General features: G+C 42.8%; 2 protein-coding genes across 2 annotated transcripts in view; both read right to left on the reverse strand.

The window, feature by feature from the left end:
• LOC136181105 (protein NLRC3-like) overlaps positions 1 to 25,858 on the reverse strand; it is a 98,250-nt gene that overhangs the window by 61,408 nt on the left and 10,984 nt on the right. The gene's annotated exons all lie outside the window — the stretch shown is intronic.
• The window catches only part of LOC136181060 (NLR family CARD domain-containing protein 3-like), a gene marked incomplete at its 5' end in the record, with an annotated part of 10,504 nt that continues 5,487 nt past the window's right edge, over positions 20,842 to 25,858 (reverse strand). Inside the window, 1 exon segment of the mRNA XM_065961212.1 lies at positions 20,842 to 22,431. Coding sequence (XP_065817284.1) covers positions 21,866 to 22,431 — 566 coding nt within the window.

Raw genomic sequence — 25,858 nt, forward strand, 5'->3', positions numbered from 1 at the left:
TATAAATATTTAAATTTTAAATTTATTAATTTTAATATATTAGATTTTAACAAAACAAAGACTGATTTAAAAAAATCCCCCAGACACCAAACATTTGTTATATGGAAAATAACTTTTTTTATGTGTTTTTTCATTAAAAATATTATCATCATGTAATCAAACTGTCAATTAAAGGGTTTATATCCTGATAATTATTCAATATTTGATCATTTTGATCAGGACTGAAGTTGATCAAAAGATTTAACCCAAAAAACAGAAAAAAAATTAATCTGTACTATTTTTATAGCAGTTTTTGGAAGTGAACATTTTTGTCCTTATTGACTCAAGAGGGTAGTACATTTTAAATCTGATGCTACACAAAAACTAACAATGCATCAAAGTCAATATTTTGTATAATCTTTGACATATCCAAGACTGATTCTAAAAAAATCCCACGGCTACCAAATATTTGTTATATGGAAAATAACTTTTTTTTTCACATAAATAACAACAGTGATCAAGTAATGAAATTGGCATCTAAAGGCTTAAAATCCTCAAAATGATTGAATGTTTGGTAGTTTTGAGCAGGGCGGAAGTTGTTTAAGAGATTTATGCAGAAAAAAAAGTAATCTGTTCTATTTTTATAGCAGATTTTTGTCCTTAATGACTGAAGAGGGCAGTAAATTAAACTGATGCCTGAGGGTTTAAAGTGTGTCTTATACAGCAGATTTGACGGTAATAACAGCTTATTTCAAGGACCTTCATATAAAGTGTTACCCAAGAAGAACTTAGACTGAGGTTCTGTCTGTGTTTAAACAGATGTCATGAAACACTTTAACCAGAGCTGTCTCAGTGCTGCGGTTTGGTCCAAAACCTGACTGGAAGACATCCAAACAGTTGTTCAATATCAAGAAGTTATTTAACTTCTGAAACACAGCTTTGTCTATCATTTGACCTAACAGAGGAAGATTTGATATAGGCCTGTAATTATTCATTATTGTCTAGATTGTTCTTTTCTAGTAGTGGCTTGATGACTGCTGTTTTCAGGGCCTGTGGGAAGACACCTGAGAGACAAGTTTACCATTTGTAACAGATCTGGAGCCATGACTCCTCCTCCTGCTGCCAATATCAAGACAGCAGGAGGAGGACTTTAATTGTTTAATTGTCACTTGTTTTTTATTGGTGAGATCAGAACAATACAGACATTAAAGAAGGGGGTCCATTGTTTTTCTGTGATGTAGAACATTTAACCCCCATTACCACCCCCACCCCCCATTATCACACCCCCCAACCATGAAACAGACCAGCTGGACAGAGTGAACAGAGTCAGCTGATCTTCAGTCAGCAGTGTTTCTCAGACCGACAGACGACACAGAGACACTGAAGAACCAGGAGACCAGAACCCAAACCCAGGATAGAGAGGTTCAGTGAATGTGGTGTTGAAGGTGTGGAGGTGGATCAGTGTGTCAGAGGAGACTTTGTAGAAGGACAGAGAGCCAAAAGGACAGTCCACATACACTGCTACTCTGTGAGAGACAGAGGAGGAGGAGGAGGAGGAGGAGGAGGAGGAGGAGGAGGAAGAGGAGGAGATCTTTGTTCTTCTGTTATTGTGCCAGACAGAGTAACCTTCATCAGAGCAGATCAGACTCCAGGACTGATCATTATCTCCAAACACACATTCATCACTGCCTCCTCTCCTTCTGATTCCTCTGTAACTCACTGATACATCAACATCTCCTCTCCACTCGACCTCCCAGTAACAGCGACCAGTCAGACCAGTCCTACACAGCAGCTGAGACCACCAGTTATCAAATCTGTCTGGATGATCAGGATATGACTGAAGCTCCTTCACACGTGTCACCTTCCTGTTGTTGTCAGACAGTTTCAGGTTTCTGTTCACTGTGTTTGTGTCCAGTTCCAGCTCACAGGCGTCTGATGGAGAGAACGAGACACAAAACAGCTGCAGGTTATCATCTGTTCATTTATCAACAACTTTACTGACACTTACTGATAGGGGTGTAAAGGTACACGTACTCGGACCGGACCGTTTCAGTACAGGACTGATCCGAGTACGCGCGGAACAAAAGTGATTTAATCTGTGTTCCCACACGGACCGCAAAACAGAAGCACACCTCAGGGTGGAGGAAGGCTGTGGCTGCTGGTATGGGACACAGCTTTTAGTTAATAACTTGTAAAAAAAGTTCAAACATAAACCGTGCAAACTGTGCAGATTAGTAGTTCCTCGAGTCCTGTTGGTCTGGACAGTTGCATATAACCGGGATGGAGTTCTTTTTACAGACTTACTCTTAAGTTTTGTTTTCATTTTCAGCGATGATCCCGCTCAAACTAAGAGCAAAAGGGGAGGGGGAGACGCGTCTGTGTGGGAGAATAACCTGCAGCAGAGACGTGCTGTCAGGGGAGGCAGGTGAGGCTCGTCATCATCAAAAGTAAAAAACAAATAATCATTAAATAAAATAAATATTAATATTTTTCTACTGATCTGTGTTATAAATGTTATTTCTGTACGATTCCAAAAATGTTCAATAATTTTCATGATCAAAATCTCTGAATTTGCATATTTCCGGCCGGCTCCGATGCGAGGTGAGGCAGCGACGAGTTGTGCCTCATCCCAGATTGCGCAATCCCTCACAAACTGGGTCGAGCGTATGCCTTTTGCTTTCTTACTGTTTGTCACCAATGTAATGTTTGTAGACACTTCTATTATACGTCCTCACTTTCCATAGAATAAGTAATGTATTTCACATGTTTTTAACATATTTAGTCTAATTTGACATAAAACCGCACTGAAAAAGCATGAGGTGAGGCAGCTGCCTCACCTGAAGGGGGCGTGCGTCAGGTTGTGTGAGGCTCATAAGACCAAGAGTTTATGCTTGGTTTGATGGTTGCTCCTCTTCTATGCAGATTTTTTATATAAACGGATATTTTAGTCCAGAAGGATAGGCGAATGGACTTTGTTTACAAGTAAAGGTAAGACCATGAATACACCGCAGTATATGCCTACTTTTATTTTTATTGACTGAGTATGAATTGTGGAATTGCAATGGAAAAAACATTTCTGAGGCGCTATAAATGTAACGTTCTTCCTTTGCCAAATATGCACCTTCCCTCTATGTGTGTGTAAATAATGCTGATATGAGATATGAAACACAACCAGTAGTCAATGGCATAAATTTATTTTATGTTTTTTTTAAATGTTTAATTTAAAATGTTATTACAAAGTAACCTGAGCAGGTGTACAAGTCTGAACTGTCGATGCTGCACTTAGTCCGATGTGTAAAAGGGAAATTACAAATATTCCTAATAAAGAAAAAAACTTTACTGTAGTGAAAATGTGCCAAACCGAAGCTTCAAAACTGAGAACTGTACCGAACTGAAATGTTTGTGTACCGTTACACCCCTACTTACTGAGAGTCAATCAAACTTACAGTTCATATTCAGCACTGAATGATGTTTGACAGCACTGAAATGTAATAATCCACTTCTAATCAAGTTCAAATGGAGTTACCATGGCAGCCAGGAAGAATGGAGATCCAAATCAACAAACACATGCAGTGAATAAAGTCTGACTAATCAAAGTGCAGCACAAAGAATCTATGAACCATCTGCTGTCTCCAACTGTTCTGTCCTCAGAGGTCACATTCAGCACAAACAGGAGCCTCATTTCCACTTTCACTGTCACACACAATGTGATGGCAGCAGGAGTGTGCCACGTCCCTTTGTCCTGTCTAACTACTTTTAAACTGTGTTTCTGAAGTCATGGAGACCATTTCTTTTCCATCAATCTAGGCTCTACAACATACATGTTTTTGTTTTAATTGAAATTTAACTGGACTGGATGAACAGATCAAAATCTGAAGAAACAGATGATAACTCAGTCCTTGTGAGTTTTTCTCTGCTTGTCTAAGGTGTAGGCTACGCCGTCCCGACCTCACCTGGCCACCTGGCGGCCTGCAGCTGACTTGTGTATTGTTGTTGGATGTTCCTGCTGGCCTGTACTATGGTGATCGTGGACTTTGCTGTGTGCCTTACTGTCTGCACAGCCAGAAGACGAGGAGGAGAGCTAGCTTATGTCTCTAAAGATATTCTGTTTCTATTTCATCACTGAATTCACGTCTGGATGTTTTTGAGGAGAGAACTTGATGTTGGAGACTCTGCATATTTACATGTTTATGAAAATGAACGTCAAATCAAAAATGATTTCTGCTGTTTTTAAAGTTGATGAGCTCCACGAGCTCGACTACGAGCAGCCGGCCAGCAGCCAACATCAAAATGTGAAATGTCACAAAAACTGCATGTTGTAAAATATACATTTCTGTTGGATGTGATGAATGGTGATTTTCTATTCACTGGATTATCACTTTTATTTCAGTTTACATTTTTTATTGCATATTTAAACTGAGTTTCCATCACCCTCACTTTTATCATCACTTTGTGTTACTTCCAGCCCTCATCCTGTTGTAGTTTGAAAGGTTTAATCATAACAGAAACACAATCTGGACAGCAGCAGGCACAAACCAATAGTTATCTAACCTCTGAATTTAGCCAAGTCATAAGATCATGTTCTGATACACAAGACACACACACACACACACACACACACACACACACACACACACACACACACACACACACACACACACACACACACACACACACACACACACACACACACACACACACACTCTTTCCTGTTAAGAGACCAGTTGTCTGTCCAGGAAACTTCTAGGAAATGGTCTTCATATAGCACACATGTTGTAATTGCTCAGTGTGTTGATTGCCCATAAAAGGATGATTGGGATGTTATAAAAGTTCCGGTTGAGCGAGGACGCTGGCGTGTATGTCGCCGCTTCACGATCCGTGACAAAAATGGTGTTTCTTTTGTGCTATCTATGCTTCTCCCTCCTACTTATCCTCTACTAACAGTCTGCAAACAGATCGACTTTGCTGCTGCTTTCAGTTTGTGTAAACTGACAGCTACTCACCATCTATGACGATCAGCTGTTAGCGCTAGCCGCCGATCAGCTGATAGCTTCTCGCACAGCTATCAGGATATCCTCACCAGTCTGTGATCACTGGACCCTCGCCTGCCTTATTGGTGACCATGCTATCCCCACTGTAGTGTCTGACCGGCGCCATCATCACAACAAATCACACGTGCACAGCAGAAACCTGATACCTGTTGTTGTGTGTGTTGACAGAACCACTCCTCTCTCCCCCTCTGCTTCAGAATACACCACCGCCTCATTTATGCTGCAGAATGCTCGCTCCCTTAACAACAAAGCAAACCTATTTCACTAAATATCAAACTTTACTGACAGATCCACGTCATCACAATCATTCAAACCGATGGTTTTATTTAGGCTATAATCGCACATGTAGTGAGCCGTTTCCAATAAGTAACTTTCAATATGACAATATATAAATATAAAATAAAAGTCTGCCACATACATATTGCATCAGCGCCATCTCGCCTTCATTATCCCGGACGGACCTCAGAGGACCGGACTTATACACTAATATAATCACTGATGTAGAGTTAAACATTAGACTAACACAAAGACCATAGAGCCTCCAGTTTTCATTCATATATTTCAATATCTTGCATTTATCATCAATTGTGATTTTTAGTTTTAATAAAGAGTGCACAGAGACATGGCGATGGCTTCACACATTTCACCTCCTCCATACTCAGCACATCTTCATCAGCTGCATGTATTTATTCTGTAAATAATTCAAGTGTGGACATTAAGTCGGGGCATCTCTGACACGATCATTAAGCCATATATTTGATCATAATTAGTCACAGTGCAGACGGAGATGCCCACGAAAATATGTGGCCAACAATTCAAAGTTTTTGTTGGTTGATCAAACCTTTGATTAATAATATGATAGAGTGAGGGAGAATGCTGACTGACGTGTCCTCTCTGCCACTATATGAAGAAATCAGTGTGGGTCCTGTAAACATGTAAACATTGCAGATATACTCGTGCGTAATGATGAAAGGTGGATGTTTTGGCACATAGGACAGCGTGAATGCAGCAGCGACGTGGTGTCATTCTCTGAATTTTCTTCAGTTCGTGATCCTCCTGCTGCAGCAAACTACCGATATGTCCATTTTATCCTTCACTTCATTCACAAGTTCCTTTGTTTCTGGGTCAGAAAGTTTCGTTTCTTCGTCTAAACTTCCGTTTTCGTGATCCAACGCTGGAAACCTTTGAACCCTCGTTTGGATGCATTTTCATTCACAAGCTGCTTTGCATTGACCGTTTATGGTTGAATGTGGGCGTGTAGAGGGCGGAACATGGGACTAATCTACGTGCGCACATTTCCAGGTGGATGGTGATTTATAAAGGGAACATTGCGTGCAGGTGTGCGTACGAACGGTTTTATAACTCTGAATCATTTTGTGCGCACGCCATTTCTGGGTTTTTGGCACACGTACATTTTTAGTATGAATTTTACGCACTCTTTTATAAATGAGACCCCTGGTCATTTTTAAAAACCTCCTCAAACACCATCTGTTCACCAAAGCATTCAGCCTCATCTAACACTCCCCTCAGCTGATCACCCACTCCCTTTCTCCTTCATTTGTTTGTCTAGTGTTTCTATCCTTTCTCTTCTCTGTTTGTGTTTTTCTATTCCTCTCTTGTTGTCTCCCATTACACCCCCCCCCCCCCCCCCCCCCACACACACACACACACTTTGTAAAGCATCCTTGGGTTTCATGAAAGGCGCTATATAAATCTAAGTTATTGTTATTAACTTCTCAGAGAGAAATAAACAAATCCTCTATTCACAAGCCATAGTCTCTGTCTGATTGTTCAAGAGCATTTACTCTTCTACACTCCAACATGTGCTGCTGTGTTCTGATGAAGAGAAATGAAAACACACTCACACTTCCTCAGACCAGGCTTCAGTCTGTGCAGTCCACTATGGTCCAACCTGGAGGAAGAAACCAGATCAGAATCTATTTCATACATCTTCATTTAAATCCAGCATCAGACAAGAAGCAGAGTTCATCATTCAGAAACAGTGAGACAGCTTCTGTGTGTCTGTCTGTACCTCAGTGTCTCCAGTCTGCAGTGTGGATCCTCCAGTCCAGCAGACAGCAGCTTCTCTCCTCGTTCTCCTGGATGATTGTAGCTCAGGTCCAGATGTCTCAGGGGGGAGGAGCTTAGAGCTGAGGCCAGAGACGCACAACCTTCTCCTGTGATCAGACAGTTTGACAGACTACACACACACACACACACACACACACACACACACACACACACACACACACACACACTCACACACACACACACACGCACACACACATACACACACACACACACACACACACACACACACACACACACACACACACACACACACACACACACACACACACACACACAACATGCTTAACATCCATTGGTCCATTCTTCTCTGTTTTACCAGTAACATCCCGTCATAACCATGCAGCTGAACAGAATAGACTTCATAATCTGATACTAATCAATATTTACTCTGGTGACAAATAGTGAAGGTAAGACAGAGCGTGAGATAAACACACAGACTGCTTTGACATCAGCAGTGATGTAGAAACAGTTCTGAACTGTTTCATCTGAAATAAAGATTCTTTAGTTCTTTATGTTCCAAACATTATCCATGGTTTGTTTGTTGGTGGGGAAAGAACTTCATATTTAACTTTCTTTATTCCAGTCCAGCTTCCTCAGACTAAAAGACTGAGAGCTATAGAACGAGCTCAGAGCTTTACAGCTTTAATGTGGAAACATACAGGAAAACTTTAAACCACCACCAAGGCCCATTTAATAAATGATTCATCAAGAAAACATGATCTTAGATGAATAATGTGGATCAGCAGCACACTAACCTGAGAGTGTCCAGTCTACAGAGTGGACTCTTTAATCCAGTAGACAGCAGCTTCACTCCTGAATCCTGCAGGTTGTTGTTGCTCAGGTCCAGCTCTCTCAGACTAGAGGACTGGGAGCTGAGGACTGAGGACAGAGCTCCACAGCTTCTCTCTGAGAGGTTACAGACACTCAGCCTGAAGAGGATATGTTTGGTAAGTTAATAAAAATATCAGATAAACTAAGTACATTTAAGCTTATTGGGTAAACTTTCACATGAATAAGTCCTTACCTTAGAGTCTCCAGTGAACAGTGTAGAGTCTTTAAACCACTACACAGCAGCTTCACTCCTGAATCCTGCAAGTTGTTGATGCTCAGGTCCAGCTCTCTCAGACTAGAGGACTGGGAGCTGAGGACTGAGGACAGAGCTTCACAGCTTCTCTCTGAGAGGTTACAGACACTCAGCCTGAAGAGGATTCAGAAGAACACAGATGAAAGCAATTACAAACTATAGTTGTTATTTCTGAATAAAGAGAACAACAGTTAACCTGGATAGTTATGTGAGCACGTACAGAGCTTTGTTTGAAGCTTTGATCACAGGCAGCAGCCTCAGAAGAGCCTCCTCTGAAGCAGAGTATTTCTTCAGGTCAAACACGTCCAGATCTTTTTCTGATGACAGTAAGATGAAGACCAGAGCTGACCAGTGAGAAGGAGACAGTTTATCTGTAGAGAGACGTCCTGATCTCAGGGACTGTTGGATCTCCTCCACTAGAGAACGATCATTCAGTTCATTCAGACAGTGGAACAGATTGATGCTTTTCTCTGCAGACAGATCCTCACTGATCTTCTCCTTGATGTACTTGACTGTTTCCTGATTAGTCTTTGAGCCACTTAATGTGTGTGTCAGCAGACCTCGTGTGAGATTCTGATTGGTCTCTAAAGAAAGACCTAGGAGGAAGCGGAGGAACAAGTCAAGGTGTCCATTAGGACTTTGTAAGGCCTGGTCCACAGCACTCTGATATAAATGTGTTGGGTCAGGTTTTTCAATGTATACTTTAGACCACCAGGATGTTGTTTGATCTTCTGACATCAGATTGACTCCAGAGTTGATGAAGGTCAGATGGACATGAAGAGCAGCCAGAAACTCCTGAACACTCAGATGGATGAAGTAGAACACCTTGTCCTGGTACAGTCCTCTCTCCTCTTTAAAGATCTGTGTGAACACTCCTGAGTACACTGAGGCTGCTCTGATATCGATGCCACACTCTGTCAGGTCTGAGTCATAGAAGATCAGGTTTCCTTTCTGCAGCTGCTCAAAAGCCAGTTTTCCCAGAGACTTAATCATCTTCCTGCTCTTTTTTTTCCAGTGTGGATCTGTCTCAGCTCCTCCATCATACTTGATGTTCTTCAGTTTGAACTGAACCACCAGGAAGTGGATGTACATCTCAGTCAGGGTCTTGGGCAGCTCACCTCTCGTTCTGGTCTTCAGCACATCCTCCAGAACTGTAGCAGTGATCCAGCAGAAGACTGGGATGTGGCACATGATGTGGAGGCTTCTGGATGTCTTGATGTGGGAGATGATTCTGTCGGCTTCCTCCTCATTTCTGAACCTCTTCCTGAAGTACTCCTCCTTCTGTGGGTCAGTGAACCCTCTGACCTCTGTCACCATGTCAACACACTCAGGAGGGATCTGATTGGCTGCTGCAGGTCTTGTAGTTATCCAGAGGTGAGCAGAGGGAAGCAGTTTCCCCCTGATGAGGTTTGTCAGCAGCACATCCACTGAGGTGGACTCTGTGACATCAGTCAGGGTCTCGTTGTTTTTAAAGTCCAGAGGAAGTCGACACTCATCCAGACCGTCAAAGATGAACACAACCTGGAACTCTTCAAACCTGCAGATTCCTGCTTCTTTGGTTTCAGGAAAGAAGTGATGAACAAGTTCCACCAAGCTGAGCTTTTTCTTCTGCAGCACATTCAGCTCTCTGAAAGTGAATGGAAATGTGAAGTGTATGTCCTGGTTGTCTTTGTCTTCAGCCCAGTCCAGAGTGAACTTCTGTGTTAAGACTGTTTTCCCGATGCCAGCCACTCCCTTTGTCATCACTCTTCTGATTGGTTCATCTCTTCCAGGTGAGACTTTAAAGATGTCTTCTTGTCTGATGGTTGTTTCTGGTCTGTCTGGTTTCCTGGATGCTGTTTCAATCTGTCTGACCTCGTGTTCATCATTGACCTCTCCAGTCCCTCCCTCTGTGATGTAGAGCTCTGTGTAGATCTGGTTCAGAAGGGTTGGGTTTCCTGCTTTAGCAATCCCCTCAAACACACACTGGAACTTCTCCTTCAGGTTAGATTTGAGTTTTTGTTGGCACTCTGCACCAAACGTTCCTGAATAAAGAAAGAACTGAAATCAATGAACAGATCCTGATATAGATGACATGACTATCTGAGATTGGAACTTTAAACCTCTTTGTCCTTTTTCTAAAATACTAAATCTGTTAAAATCATCTTACTGCTCTGCAGACAGTCAGCCAGCTCCTCCTGCTTCATTCTCCTCAGGAAGTGCAGAGTGATCTTCAAAAATGCCTCTTTACAGCTTCTCCCCTGCTCTTCATCCTCACTCTGACTCTCTAAGCATTCTGGGTAATGTGGACTCAGAACCCTGTGGACTCTCTTCAGCTCGTTCTTCACAAAGGTGATGATGTTCTCCTCCAGCAGCTGGAACAGAAGGAGACACTGGATATTTAATATAAACTGGTAGAACTCAACATGTGATTCATCTGTCAGTCTGAAGGTCAGCTGGTCTAAACAGAACAATAAATTAGCATTAAATTATTGTAATGGTAGTGTATTAATTAACAGTGTGTTGAACACACCATAAAGATGGAGTCCAGGTCTGTTGGAGTCTGCTGGTCTGATTGATCTCTGTGAACGTTGGAGCTCTCCTGTTGAACTCTGTGACAGGACATATTACACAAGAAAACAACGGGATATATATAATGAAACTCTGAGCCAAGATATGAGTCTTTAAACAACAGAGACATAACATTAACTTGATTTTTAATTCTCACCTTCCATCAGCAGGACGTCCATCTTTAAAGTCAATAAAGCGATCTATAGACCAGTCACTCTTCATGGACACACAGCTGGGTCCAGGAGAGTCTGGTCTCTGTTCCTGCATCCTGATACAAAAAAACAACATTATTAGTTACTGTGAGCAGCAGATGAGACAGTGATGATGATGATGATGATGATGATGATGATGATGATGATGATGATGATGATGATGATGATGATGAAGGTGGAGTGATGTGAGTGTTGAGCTGTGACATGGAGAAGAGTCATGGACAGTTAGAGATCCTCACCTCAGAGCTTCATGTTCCTCACACAGAGAGGTTTTAGAGGGAGGGACTCCCTCCTCTGTGTCCTCACACTGATCCATAGCAGAGCGCCCCCTGCTGGGAGATTTGCACTCTGTCACTACAACAACACTGATGGAGTTCTTCTGCTGAAGTCACATCCAGTCAAAGATCTTCAGCTGTGGAGAAAACAAAGAGAAGAAGCTGCTGATTCACCTTCATCATCATCATCATCATCATCATCATCATCATCATCACCCCACTGTCAGTCTACAAACATCACATCTACCTGGTTCACCTTCAAAAAGGGAAAGCAGCACCATCAAAACCATGGTTATCCTATGGTCCAGCGTGATTGCTGGGCGTTCTTCTTTGTTTCTGCAAGACACATTTTTCTAGCAGTTTTTGGGTACGCATAAAAGTTTAAACATTTTCAACTTTTTTGATCAAGAAGCAGAGTCTCAGCAATCGTCAATGTCACTTAAAGTAGCCAATCAAATCAAGTAGGTTTGACATCCGCTTTTTATGACATTTTCCTCCTCTTGGAGCAAACATATTTCATTTGGTCGCCCGTATGCACACACAGCCCTGCTCCACAGGCGCTCCCAGCTGTTCTCTCCTCAGCTGTGTCCAGGCGTTTTTTTGAGGCGAGTTGCGTCTCTGTGTGATCGGGTCCTAAGGGGGCCCCATCTGACAGCACTCACTCTCATCGCTCTGCTAAGAGTCACATGCTTTATTCCTATGAAATGAATTATTCGTCTGAGAGTGAAAACAGAGGAACAGTGGTGGAGCAGACAGTGAAGATGAAATGTAACAGTAAATGACCGAATGCTGCGAGTCTAGTCTTAACTATCGGGGAGAGATGTTCTTTATGTTGGAAATAATACTTCTGTGAACTTTGAAGATAAATGTTTATACAGAGCATTTTTTTGTAGGTGTCAGATTATTGATCACATATTGGTGATGAATGGTTGGAGAACCCCCCTGTGAAGGGGCCCAACAGACTGAATAATCCCCATTGGTTAGATCAATCTGACACAGGAAGGAGACATTCAATAAGAGCTGATCATAGAGAATAACTACAGCAGACAGAGTTTGTCTTTATAAATCTATCTACTAGAATCACACACTGTGATTTCACTGCAGTAATTCTACTTATAGAGCTGCATAATAAGGTCTCTGGTCTGTGCTGATCTCTGCTGTGGGTGTAGAGGAGTGTGAAGTGTCTGAAGTATCGAGGACAGAGATAATATACTGCTCCTTTAAGTTTTATAAAATATACATCTGGAGAGGATTTGTATCTGAAGGAGATTTAGGAGTCCCCTCAAGTTGAATGTTTACTTTAAGGTGTTGTGTAAGAGAATTGCCTAATATGGATGTGTTACATCAAGAGAGATTACGAGGTGCATTGGTGTTTTCATGGCTGAGAATGATGAGTTTTGGTCAACACACTGTAGCCTAAATATCACATCCCATCACCCCCGCATTTCAGTCAGTCTGTAATGCTGGCCAGGGCCGACCCGTGGCATAGGCAGCACTCATTTGGGGCGCTGCTGGCCTCGTGTCACAAAAAACCTCTATACTATTGTAGGTATTTGGATGACATATGAGGGGGGGGTCTGGTCTCACACTAAGGAGGATTTTGATAACTTTTTAACCACTCTGAACAATCACAATGCGTCCATTTCATTGAAGTCTACGACCAGCTACACCTCGGTAGACTTTCTTGACACTACCACATACAAAGGTAAAATTTCCAGAAAACAAACAAATTGGACATTAAAGTATGTTTCAAGGAGACAGATAGTCATGCTCTACTCCACAAAACTAGCCACCATCCTAAACACACCTATGCTGGGCTGGTAAAGTCTCAACTGCTGAGATTTCACAGAATATGTGGCGACAAAGAGGACTTTAAACAGGCCACTAAAACACTGTTCTCAGCACTGGCCACCAGAGGGTATTCCTGCTGCTTTCTTAGAAGGTCCTTCAAGACATTTCAGGAAACAAAACCCCAATTGCTTTCCTCTATTTTGCCCTTTGTTACTCTCCAGCAGCGATTCAATTAGTCAGAGTTATTCAAAATAATTTTCAAAACATCATCGCAGAAACTGAGATTTTACGAGACCACAGAATCATTGCAGCGTTCAGAAAAAACAGGAACCTGAAAGATTACCTGGTCAAAGCAAGCGTCCAACCCATGTTGACCCCTAAATCCAGAGGTCACGTGGAATTTTCTAAGCACCAAACTTGGTTGCGCAGCAGATACAATAAAAATGTTTTTAAAATGGAATATATGGGAAGCCCACACTCCAAAAACTGTGTATACCTGATCAGTTGTAAACGATGCGGATTACAATACGTGGGTGAGACTGGTAACACTATTTTAACCATATTCACCCAACACAGGTACAACATCACAAGGAGGAAGGAAGTTCACCTCCCATTGGTGAAACATTTTGTGCTCCATGGATGGCAATCCTTACAAGCCACGGTACTGGAAGTTAACTCTTTAGAGGGAGGGACTCCCTCCTCTATGTCCTCACACTGATCCATGGCAGAGCGCCCCCTGCTGGGAGAGCTGCACTCTGTCACTACAACAACACTGATGGAGTTCAGCTGCTGAAGTCACATCCAGTCAAAGATCTTCAGATGTGTAGAAAACAAAGAAATGAAGCTGCTGATTCACCTTCAACATCTTCATCATCATCATCATCACCTCACTGTCAGTCTACACACATCACATCTTACATAATCGCAGTACTTCTTTTTAAACAGTAGAGGGCGCCATCTATTCATGCTTCTCTTGTTTGACTTCTTAAATCACTCTCGTGAGCCTCAGCACCTGAAGAGCAGAGGAGGTTTGTTGTAACCTGGTTGTAACAAGCAGTCTTTATCATGGCAGCTGCAGTGCAAGATGTTGAAATTCACAGCTTCAGTCCACCTTAGTTTGCATATTTCCTCGGATTTATTCCAATAAATCCCTTAAATTCTTTTGAAACCACGTCTCTGCCTCATCAGTGTTCGAATCTGTGTGTCTTAATTATTTACATTTGGAGTTTTAAGTTCTGTATTTCCTGAGGTGCAAGCCCCCAGGTGGCGTTGTCGGTTATTATTTGACATAAGATATTACCATTCACCAACCCTTGCCACACTTACATTGGAAGGAGTCATTAAACAAAACTGCAACTCCTCCTCCTCTCTTATCCACTCTGGCCTTGCTTACAAAACTGAAGTTGGGAGGGGTTGACTCGATAAGAACAGCTGCACTGTTATTTTTGTCTAACCAAGTTTCAGTTACAAACATAAAATCAAGCTTGTGCTCAATAATAAAATCATTGATTAAAAATGATTTCCCTGCCAGTGATCTAATGTTTAGTAAAGCCAGCTTCAGGGTCCTAGAAGCTTCGGCTGCTAACGTTTTTGGGACAGGTTGTGGCTCAAAAGGAATGGATGCTAAGTTTGACAAGTTTGCAAAATCACATAACTGCCTTTTGTTTCTTGACAGAGTCCCCTTTATTCTTCTATTACCTATCATCACAGAGATTTTGGAACCTACTGACGTGCAGGGCCCTGGCTTATCCTGGAGAGAGTCATGACTGCTGATATCCTTGCAGCCTGGACACAAAACACATCAGTTTGACCTCTGAATGTTCTGCATTTCATCCTTATCAAGGGGGGGGGGGGGGGGGGGGGAGCCGTGTCGGAATGGGCGATGGTAGGCGCCGTCGGGTGTTTATGGGAGAGAAAAAGGGAGAGGGCGGGGGTTACTTTTTAATCCAGCATTGACCAGCTCCTTCATCTGGTCAGTGAACTCCAGGTGGGGGGAGGAGGGAGATAGGGTGATTACGGAGGAAGATGATGATCTGATTGGGGTTTGAGGGGTCAAGGGCGGTGAGAATTCAAAGGTGTTGGTGTTGGTGAGGGGGTCGAAGGTGGATGGAGACCCCTCCTCTTGGTTCCGATGTCTCTCCTCTTTAGGTCTCTCCTCAGATACTGGCAGACGTGATTCTTGACGAAGGTTTCCATCACGCTGTGTTTTGTCTTTCTTGAAGCTGTTTTCTTTTGTCTCATGTCCTTGGCGACAAGAGAGAACTGATGGTTGAGGCAGGAAGTAAAATAGGTTAGAGGTGAACAGTTTCACCCCTGACATGTTCAGGCAAAATCCATCTGCCTTAAAAAGATGTCTGCGTTCCCAGAAAATGTTAAAATTGTTAATAAAATTTACTGAATGGGCATTACATGCAGTTGTAAGCCAGTTATTCAGTGCCAACAACCTGCTGAATCTCTCCTCTGCTCTTCTGACTGGTGGTATGGGGCCACTGATAAACACATCCACATCCAAGGGGCTGACCATCCTCAGCAGACCAGTGAAGTCCTGTTTCAAGACTTCAGATTGTTGTTTTGTGACGTCATTTGACCCAATGTGTAGTATGACATTCTTCACAGTCGGGTGTTCAGCCACAATATGCAGGATCCTTTCTGCTAAATCAGAGACCATATCTCTGGGAAAACACAGTACTTCTGTGTTTTTACCAAACATCCTTTGTACATCTTTAACAACAAAGTCACCCACAATCAGAGTTTCAAGCCCAGATTTTTCAAGACAGATTTTGCTGATTTATTTTCAGGAAGTAATATTCCACCAATTTTTGAAGATGCTTTTCTTGAAAATGCATGTAAACTAAAGGACGATTTAGAGAGAAATATGGGAGGAGAAAACTATTCACCAAATTTATTTTTGAATTATGATATTACCTTGGAAGAAGTGAAAACTGCTATAAATAAGTCTAAGCTGAAAAAAGCAGTAGGTGTGGAAGAGATCCCAAATGAAGTATTAAAATCACCTCCTCTTTTAAGCATGCTTTTCTGTCTGTTTAGGTTTTGTTTTAAACACGTGGTATAAATCTATTATCAAACCTATCCCAATGTCATCTAAGGATGACCCTAGGATACTACTCAATTACAGAGGAATCAGCCTTCTTAGCACAGTGTATAAATTGTATAGTAGTATTTTAAATGCTAGGCTGACCCAGTATCTGGAAACAAAGGAATATTTAGTTGATGAACAGAATGGGTTCAGAAGGAATCGAGCCTGCATTGATCATATTCACACAATTTTAACAATTGTCAGGACAAGAATGGCAGAAAATAAATCTACTTTCGTATGTTTTGTGGATTTCCAAAAGGCTTTTGATTAGGGCGGGCGGCTTGGACGAAGACTTGGACTCGTTCTAAAGCCCTTCCTCCTTTTCTGCTTGCTTAGTGGTTCCCTGGGCGACCAGGGAATGTTTGTTATGCAAGGCTGATTTGGGCTCAGCCACTTCAGACAGGTCCACAGAGCCAGCAAAGTCTGCTTCTCCTGTTGCAAGTGTGCCATGACACCCTCTCCAGGGCCACGAGCCATGTCCCGGGCTGTGGCCAAGGAAAACCCAGGACTTTTTTGCAGGGCAGTTTTGGGTGCGATGACTGCTCTCGGGCGTTCTCCACTAAGGCAGGGCTCTCTAATCATAGACGGTCCCAACACACGGTGGCGTGTCACTGAGATTCCCAGACAGCAACGAGCAGTAATCGGGTTTCTAAGCTGAAGTGGAGTGACGCTGAGGACAAATATCTATCCCATTTGCTAACAGTGACAGGATAGACAGCAGCAGCCCTGGATGAAGCTGTCTCTCACCTAGTAGGCCGGAGTCGCCCCCAGATCAAAGCCAGGTGGAGGACGCTTAAAAAGTCTTCTGTGTTAGCTGCCCCGGTGACCTCCTCCCCCCAACACTTTAGACGCCAAGCTTCTAGCCCTCGAAGTTCCTACACCTGCAGTTCCAGAGGTTTCCGTGTTGGCTCCGGGACAGGCGCAGACAGGTCAGTCTGCTACCACCAGGCGGGGCTTCTTTTCAACTGATATCTGTACCATCAACAGTTATTTGAGGGCCATCCAACGGTTGCTCCGGCGGCGGTGCTTCAGGACCCCCAACATGGCTGTCGTCGAACGCTGAGATCCAAGCGGAGACCAAGGAAGGGCGGAAAGAAGTGCAGGGCTTGTTCTCTCTATAAGACCACTCAAGAACGGCTGCATGCGGATAGGTCCGCAGCGGCTAGGTGGATACTAGACGGTGTGGAGGAGGTCGCTTGTAGCATCGATATGGATGCCATTGTGAGCGCATACAAAAAGGATTGGGGCTGAGATAGTCACTTCTGTGGCTTGGGTCAATTCGCGGCCCTCCCTGCAGCCGACAATATATCGCTTTAGTGCTCCTTCTCACCTGCAGAGGTGTTGAGGGCGTTGAAGTAGATGAAAAATGGATCGGCCGCCGGGCCCGATCGTAGCCCAAAAGTGGATCTGTTGAAGTGGAACAAGAAGGGGGTCAAACTGGCGGATCTATTTAATGCGATTGTCCTTACTGGCCGTCTTCCTGCCTGTCTTAGGGGTAGTCGTACTACTCTCATCCCTAAGTCTTTGAGTGACTCTTTACAGAGGGACATAAACCAATAGCGGCCCATTACCATCGGCTCCGTGATCTTAAGGACCCTGTCCAGTGTTTTGACTAGTCGGTTGACTGAGGTGTGGGCCCGGCACCCCCGCCAAAGGGGCTTCATACCAGCCCCTGGTTGTTCCGAAAACATCGTGGTAGCGGATGGCCTGATGAACTTGTGCAAGAAGAATGGCGGTTCTCTACCGTGTGTCTTCATCGATCTCTCAAAGGCCTTTGACTCAGTGTGTCACGGACACCTGGGCTGAGGTGCTGGATAAGAAGGGGGTTGATGTCGATCAGAAACTTCATTACCGACTCCAATAAACAGTGTTTTACTAGGATCAAGTCGGAGAGATTACAAAACTGTCTCTGTATTTCTCTTCTTCCTCTCTGTCTGTATTTCTCTTCATCCTCTCTGTCTGTATTTCTCTTCATCCTCTCTGTCTGTATTTCTCTTCATCCTCTCTGTCTGTATTTCTCTTCTTCCTCTCTGTCTGTATTTCTCTTCATCCTCTCTGTCTGTATTTCTCTTCTCTCTTTCTCTTATATGAAACAGTTACAGTGTAAGGATCCTTCTTCTCTCCTGATATCTTCTCTTCTTTCTGTCACTCTGTTTCCTTGGAGGCCTCTGTGTTGGGTAGCACAAGTTCTTCAGACAGCTCATGTGTAACCTTGTAATAAATAAACTGATGTAGAGTGAGAAAGACTTTCATCTACTTGTGTTATTTTGTGTCGAGTGTCTAAAGTGTCTTTGGTAAAGAAAAGGAGTTCAGCAGATCCTGATGCAGAGCGACCACAGTCAGGTCAGGTCGATGTCGATTTCACTGAAAACCTGTAACCCTTAATAAGAATCCTGCAGTCAGAATACAATATTGCTGGGCCACGCAGGCTTAGGACAGTCAAACAATGGACTTGGGCCTGCACCCTTGTGGGAAGTCTCATTTGAGTGATTCACTGAAATCACAAGGAAGCCTAAAAGGACTCCTTATCCCAGAATTCCCTGCGGTATTTCACACCTACGTGTGACGTAAAGGGGGGACCGGAACCTGAGGGAGACCCCACAGGAAGGCGGCCAGAAGACAAAACTCCAAGACTTCCCTTGTTAGACCTCTTTCCACGCGCTGACTTCTGGTGCTCGGAGATCCAAGCTTATCTCCTGTTTCCTGCAACAATCTTCCTTTGTTTTAAGTTTTTGGCGCGCAGGTAATCCGCGACTGGCAGTGTTCTAAATTCCGAGCTCGGATTGTCCAGTGAACGCATCTCAGTTTCTCGGAGAGCGTCAGACTATAACAGATTATCAGAAAGATAACGGTCTTATTCCGTCCTGTAACGAAAGGACATCAACGGACATCTTTTCACTCGACGGAGAACCAACGAAGCCGCTCTCGCCGTAAGGGACCCTCGCCGCCATCAGACGCCTCTGCACCAGGACGGACAGAAGATCTGCTCCATCGCCGGACTCTTTTCCTTTCACCAATCGCGGACAAAGCGATTCACAAGTGAGGTTTAATTAGGTCTGGGCAGAATTAGCTTTAGAGAGTGTTTTTAACAATTGTTGATCGAAGCAGAAACTGTAATTTTTATCTTTGTTGGACCGCTGTGTCCTGAGTTTTAACTGTTTAAAACTCTTGTTGTTTCGGACCGCTGCGTCCTATATGTGTTTAGTGTAACAGCGTTATAACCGGGTATTACTCTTCTGATCAGACATGCCAGTGTAAGCCATATTAACTTGAATTCGGCTATTGGTTTGTTTCTGTGAATGAAGGGAATTACTCCGAGTTGTGGCGCGGGAGTCGGACTGTGATCCGGCCTCTTCAGGCACGCATTTCTCTTTTATTCTCTTTTATTCTCTTTTATTTCCCCTTCTACGAACACATACACACAGACACATATTCCTGTGTAAACGTACATCCGGAGACCAACTCCACCACCGCGCCATTACGCACAGAGATCTATACACTCGCGGCTATCCAGACGCCTCAGAGACACAGATCGTGTAGGGCCGAACTCAGTCTCTTTTAAGGCCACATTTAGGCCTTTGTTAGGTGTGTGCCATCGGAAGGGCGACCACGTGGGACGAAGTAATCTTCCCCCCCCTTCTCTCTCCCTTTCATCCACACACGCACGCACCCAGGTCTTTGTTAGGTTTGCGCCATCGTGAACGACCACGTGGGTACGAAGCCATCTCCCCCCCTTTCTTCTTCCCCCCCCCCTCTCTCTCTCTCTCTCTCTCTCTCTCTCTCACACACACACACACACACACACACACACACACACACCTACATTCACACCCCTTCCACAAGCCTTTGCTTGATAATGTTTGTTGCTTAGATTAGTTTATAATAGTTATTTGTTTAATTAAGTTCATTGATTTTGGATTGATGTTGCTTTGTTTAAATCAATTCTGTTATAATTTAAGAGAGCAGTTGTTTGTGGTTACTGGTGTATTTGCATTGTGATATAAGCTGGGTGCGAAGGCTTTGTGTACGGATTTCACGCCTTCAATTTATTAAATATAGTTATTCATTATTAATAATATTAGTAATTAACTAACTAATTTGAGACTGATTTGAGTGATATTTTGGTTATAGTTACCTGATGACAGGTTGGTGCCCCAAAACGAGATTAAACATAGTTTAATGATATTTTATTTATATTATTAATAATTAAGTATAATTATTAAAGAATATAACCAAAGTTGACTTGATACAACCCCAACAATATAAAGAAAATCACAAACTGAATGATAACACCTGTAGATGTCATCTGGCATTCTGGATTTACTCAACATCTTGTTAGAAAAAACGACAGAGATGCATTATAGCCTTCAGTGTGTGTAACTAAATGGTATATCTGAAAAAAACACTTCAATGGTGTGTTTATTTGTTCTGTTATCATTTCTCTCTTTGGCTTCCTTTTTGCTGCTTCACTGCTTTTTATACACTTTCAGCTAAGAGGAAAATGATTCTTCGATTGGTCTTGGCGCTATCCAATTCCCACGGTAACCTGACTCGTCATCAAGCTTAAAACTTTTCTTATTTCAATAAAAGTAACTGCTTTCATTTATCAATATTTCACCTCCAAGCAGACCCTTATTCTAAAAGACTGAACACATTGGTTTGGGTTAGGCCACGATAGTAAAAGAGTTCAAAGAGGAGACTTTAATGCAGCGAGGTTACAACTGTTTATTGTGTGTGGTTCTGAAAAGCAAGGAAAATATCTATGAACAAAATTCTTCACAAATACATTCCTATTATAATTGTAAAGTAATCTGGGGAAGCAGTTTTCCACTTATACAATGTTAACCATGCATCTTTTAGCATCCTTACCTTCCTTTTTCTCATTTTAACACCAAACAACACAAATCAGAATTTAAGTTAATATAACCATTAAATGAATCTGAATTTTAGTATCTATTCAGTTCTTCATCTTTTGTTTACAATTTAAACAAACCAGTTAAATGTGTTCAATATTAATTATTATATACCCTTCTAATTTAATTGTTTCCTGTGAACACTACACTATAAAACCAGAATGCAGAGTGCATCACTATGAAATAAACAGCCTACATTAAATACATGTCACCATTCAAACATTCTGAACAGATAATTACCAAAGAACACAGCACACTTACCAAAGGTATCTCTGCTGTCTTCCTTTCATTGAATTCATCCTGAAAGTGTCTCAGCCTCTCACCTCACTCCTGCTCTCACACACACCGCTGACACTCCTGTCTGTCAGTTAGAGCCACTCAGCAGGTTTACACACCTGGCTCACAAAGGTTACCTGATTTCCTGACCTGCTCAGTGCTGCTCTCCAGTGTTCAATACAAACTTTAAAAAAAGGCTGACAACAGAGATAACCTGATAAGTAATAATAAAGCTGATTAACCTTTAAACACAAAGTAAATAAAAGTATATTAATATTTTCATTTTCTGTTTGTCCTTAGATTTTAACAAAACAAAGACTGATTTTAAAAAATCCCCCAGACACCAAACATTTGTTTTATGGAAAATAACTCGTTTTTTTTTTGTTTTTTTTCATAAATAATAACAGTGACATTAAGTAATAAAATTGGCAACTAAAGGTTTAAAATCCTCAAAATGATTGAATGTTTGGTAGTTTTGAGCAGGGCGGAAGTTGTTTAAGAGATTTATGCAGAAAAAAGGAACAAAAAAAATAATCTGTCCTATTTTTATATTTTTGACAGACAACACAGAGACACTGAAGAACCAGGAGACCAGAACCCAAACCCAGGATAGAGAGGTTCAGTGAATGTGGTGTTGAAGGTGTGGAGGTGGATCAGTGTGTCAGAGGAGACTCTGTAGAAGGACAGAGAGCCAGCAGGACAGTCCACATACACTGCTACTCTGTTAGAGACAGAGGAGGAGGAGGAGGAGGAGGAGGAGGAGGAGGAGATCTCTGTTTCTCCGTTATTGTGCCTGACAGAGTAACCTCTATCAGAGCAGATCAGACTCCAGGACTGATCATTATATCCAAACCAACATTCATTACTGTTTCCTCTCCTTCTGATTCCTCTGTAACTCACTGATACATCAACCTTTCCTCTCCACTCGACCTCCCAGTAACAGCGACCAGTCAGACCAGTCCTACACAGCAGCTGAGGACACCAGTTATCAAATCTGTCTGGATGATCAGGATATGACTGAAGCTCCTGCCCCCATGTCACCTTCCTGTTGTTGTCAGACAGTTTCAGGTTTCTGTTCACTGTGTTTGTGTCCAGTTCCAGCTCACAGGCGTCTGATGGAGAGAACGAGACACAACACAGCTGCAGGTTATCATCTGTTCATTCATCAACAACTTTACTGACACTTACTGATAGGGGTGTAAAGGGACACGTACTCGGACCGGACCGTTTCAGTACAGGACTGATCCGAGTACGCGCGGAACAAAAGTGATTTAATGTTCCCACACGGACCGCAAAGCAGAAGCACAGCTCAGGGTGGAGGAAGGCTGCGGCTGCTGGTATGGGACACAGCTTTTAGTTAATAACTTGTAAAAAAGTTCAAACATAAACTGTGCAAACTGTGCAGATTAGTAGTTCCTCGAGTCCTGTTGGTCTGGACAGTTGCATATAACCGGGATGGAGTTCTTTTTACAGACTTACTCTTAAGTTTTGTTTTCATTTTCAGCGATGATCCCGCTCAAACTAAGAGCAAAAGGGGAGGGGGAGACGCGTCTGTGTGGGAGCATAACCTGCAGCATGAAAGAATGAACACCTCCCTCCCCATTCCCACAATAATGGACAAAGAGACGTTGACAAGACGAGAGTAGTGTGCCGTTGTTGTTCAGCGGACATCGGGTACGTCACAGGCAACACGTCCAACTTATTAAAGCACTTGAAAAGGCACCACGTGAACGTAAACATCACTGCAACTAGGAAAAAACAGACAGCCTTTTGCTAGTAATTCTAAACGGGCCAAAGCCATAAAAAATGCCATTGAAGTTCTTATATCGACAGAGGGGAATATTAATAGTTCTGAAACTACACTGTCCCAGATGTGATTAGGTTTATTATGTGCTCAAAGGGCATTCAAAAAAGTGTTGCCTTCATAAACTAAAAGGTGTCAGTGTAATTAAAAAGAAATATTTTTATATATGGGCTACATTAATGACTTCATTTAATTCTAAAATACTTTATTTCATTCATATCTTTCATTTATTGGAGACTCTTTTGGTTGAAGGAAGCAACATAAGTTTATTTTATGTTTTTTTTTTACAATGTTTAATTTAAAATGTTATTAAAAAATAACCTGAGCAGGTGTACAAGTCTGAACTGTTGATGCTGCTCTTAGTCCAATGTGTAAAAGGGAAATTATAAATGTTCCTAATAAAGAAAAAAAACTTTACTGTAGTGAAAATGTACCAAACCAAAGCTTCAAAACTGAGAACTGTACCGAGCTGAAATGTTTGTGTACCGTTACACCCCTACTTACTGAGAGTCAATCAAACTTACAGTTCATATTCAGCACTGAATGATGTTTGACAGCACTGAAATGTAATAATCCACTTCTAATCAAGTTCAAATGGAGTTACCATGGCAGCCAGGAAGAATGGAGATCCAAATCAACAAACACATGCAGTGAATAAAGTCTGACTAATCAAAGTGCAGCACAAAGAATCTATGAACCATCTGCTGTCTCCAACTGTTCTGTCCTCAGAGGTCACATTCAACACAAACAGGAGCCTCATTTCCACTTTCACTGTCACACACATTGTGATGGCAGCAGGAGTGTGCCACGTCCCTTTGTCCTGTCTAACTAGTTTTAAACTGTGTTTCTGAAGTCATGGAGACCATTTCTTTTCCATCAATCTAGGCTCTACAACATACATGTTTTTGTTTTAATGTAAATTTAACTGGACTGGATGAACAGATCGAAATCTGAAGAAACAGACGACAACTCAGTCCTTGTGAGTTTTTCTCTGCTTGTCTAAGGTGTAGGCCACGCCGTCCCGACCTCACCTGGCCACCTGGCGGCCTGCAGCTGACTTGTGTATTGTTGTTGGATGTTCCTGCTGGCCTGTACTATGGTGATCGTGGACTTTGCTGTGTGCCTTACTGTCTGCACAGCCAGAAGACGAGGAGGAGAGCTAGCTTATGTCTCTAAAGATATTCTGTTTCTATTTCATCACTGAATTCACGTCTGAATGTTTTTGAGGAGAGAACTTGATGTTGGAGACTCTGCATATTTACATGTTTATGAAAATGAACGTCAAATCAAAAATGATTTCTGCTGTTTTTAAAGTTGATGAGCTCCACGAGCTCGACTACGAGCAGCCGGTCAGCAGCCAACATCAAAATGTGAAATGTCACAAAAACTTTCTGTTGGATGTGATGAATGGTGATTTTCTATTCACTGGATTATCACTTTTATTTCAGTTTACATTTTTCATTTCATATTTAAACTCTCATGAGTTTCCATCACCCTCACTTTTATCATCACTTTGTGTTACTTCCAGCCCTCATCCTGTTGTAGTTTGAAAGGTTTAATCATAACAGAAACACAATCTGGACAGCAGCAGGAACAAACCAATAGTTATCTAACCTCTGAATTTAGCCAAGTCATAAGATCATGTTCTGATACACAAGACACACACACACACACACACACACACACACACACACACACACACACACACACACACACACACACACACACACACACACACACACACACACACACACACACACACTCTTTCCTGTTAAGAGACCAGTTGTCTGTCCAGGAAACTTCTAGGAAATGGTCTTCATATAGCACACATGTTGTAATTGCTCAGTGTGTTGATTGCCCATAAAAGGATGATTGGGATGTTATAAAAGTTCCGGTTGAGCGAGGACGCTGGTGTGTATGTCGCCACTTCACGATCCGTGACAAAAATCTTGTTTCTTTTGTGCTATCTATGCTTCTCCCTCCTACTTATCCTCTACTAACAGTCTGCAAACAGATCGACTTTGCTGCTGCTTTCAGTTTGTGTAAACTGACAGCTACTCACCATCTATGACGATCAGCTGTTAGCGCTAGCCGCCGATCAGCTGTTAGCTTCTCGCACAGCTATCAGGATATCCTCACCAGTCTGTGATCACTGGACCCTCGCCTGCCTTATTGGTGGACCGTCCTTCTTCGTCGGGCACGTCGGCTCCCTACCTGGCTTGGACCCGTCGCCCTGCGCCACCTGTTGGCTACCGCTGGCTGCCGCTTCCCCCCTACTCTGGCTCGGCTGCTGGCGGTGAAGAGGCCTGCCTGACAACCAGACTGCCGGCTGCTGCTCTCCTGCTCAGATTGTGTCCAGACGGGTCCCCCGTCTGCCACAGAATTGGTCCTTTCTTCATCCTGGTTTGGCTCTCATTCCTGCGGTTTTCCTGACCCCGGCTGGCGCCCGGTAGCTTGCGGCTTTCAGCCTGCGGCTAGCAGCTGCTCTCCCTGCTGCGGACATGGTACTACTAACATACTCCGCTCTGCAACTCCAGAATCTCGCCTGCCACTTCTCTCCGGACAACCTTGCTTCCATTAAATCTTTTGGACTCCTGCACCGTCCTCACTACGTGCATAGGGCTGCCCGATGCAAGTTTGTTTACACTGACCATGCTATCCCCACTGTAGTGTCTGACCGGCGCCATCATCACAACAAATCACACGTGCACAGCAGAAACCTGATACCTGTTGTT

The sequence above is a fragment of the Labrus bergylta genome, chromosome 2 (assembly GCF_963930695.1).
Source record: "Labrus bergylta chromosome 2, fLabBer1.1, whole genome shotgun sequence".
Lineage (NCBI taxonomy): Eukaryota > Metazoa > Chordata > Actinopteri > Labriformes > Labridae > Labrus > Labrus bergylta.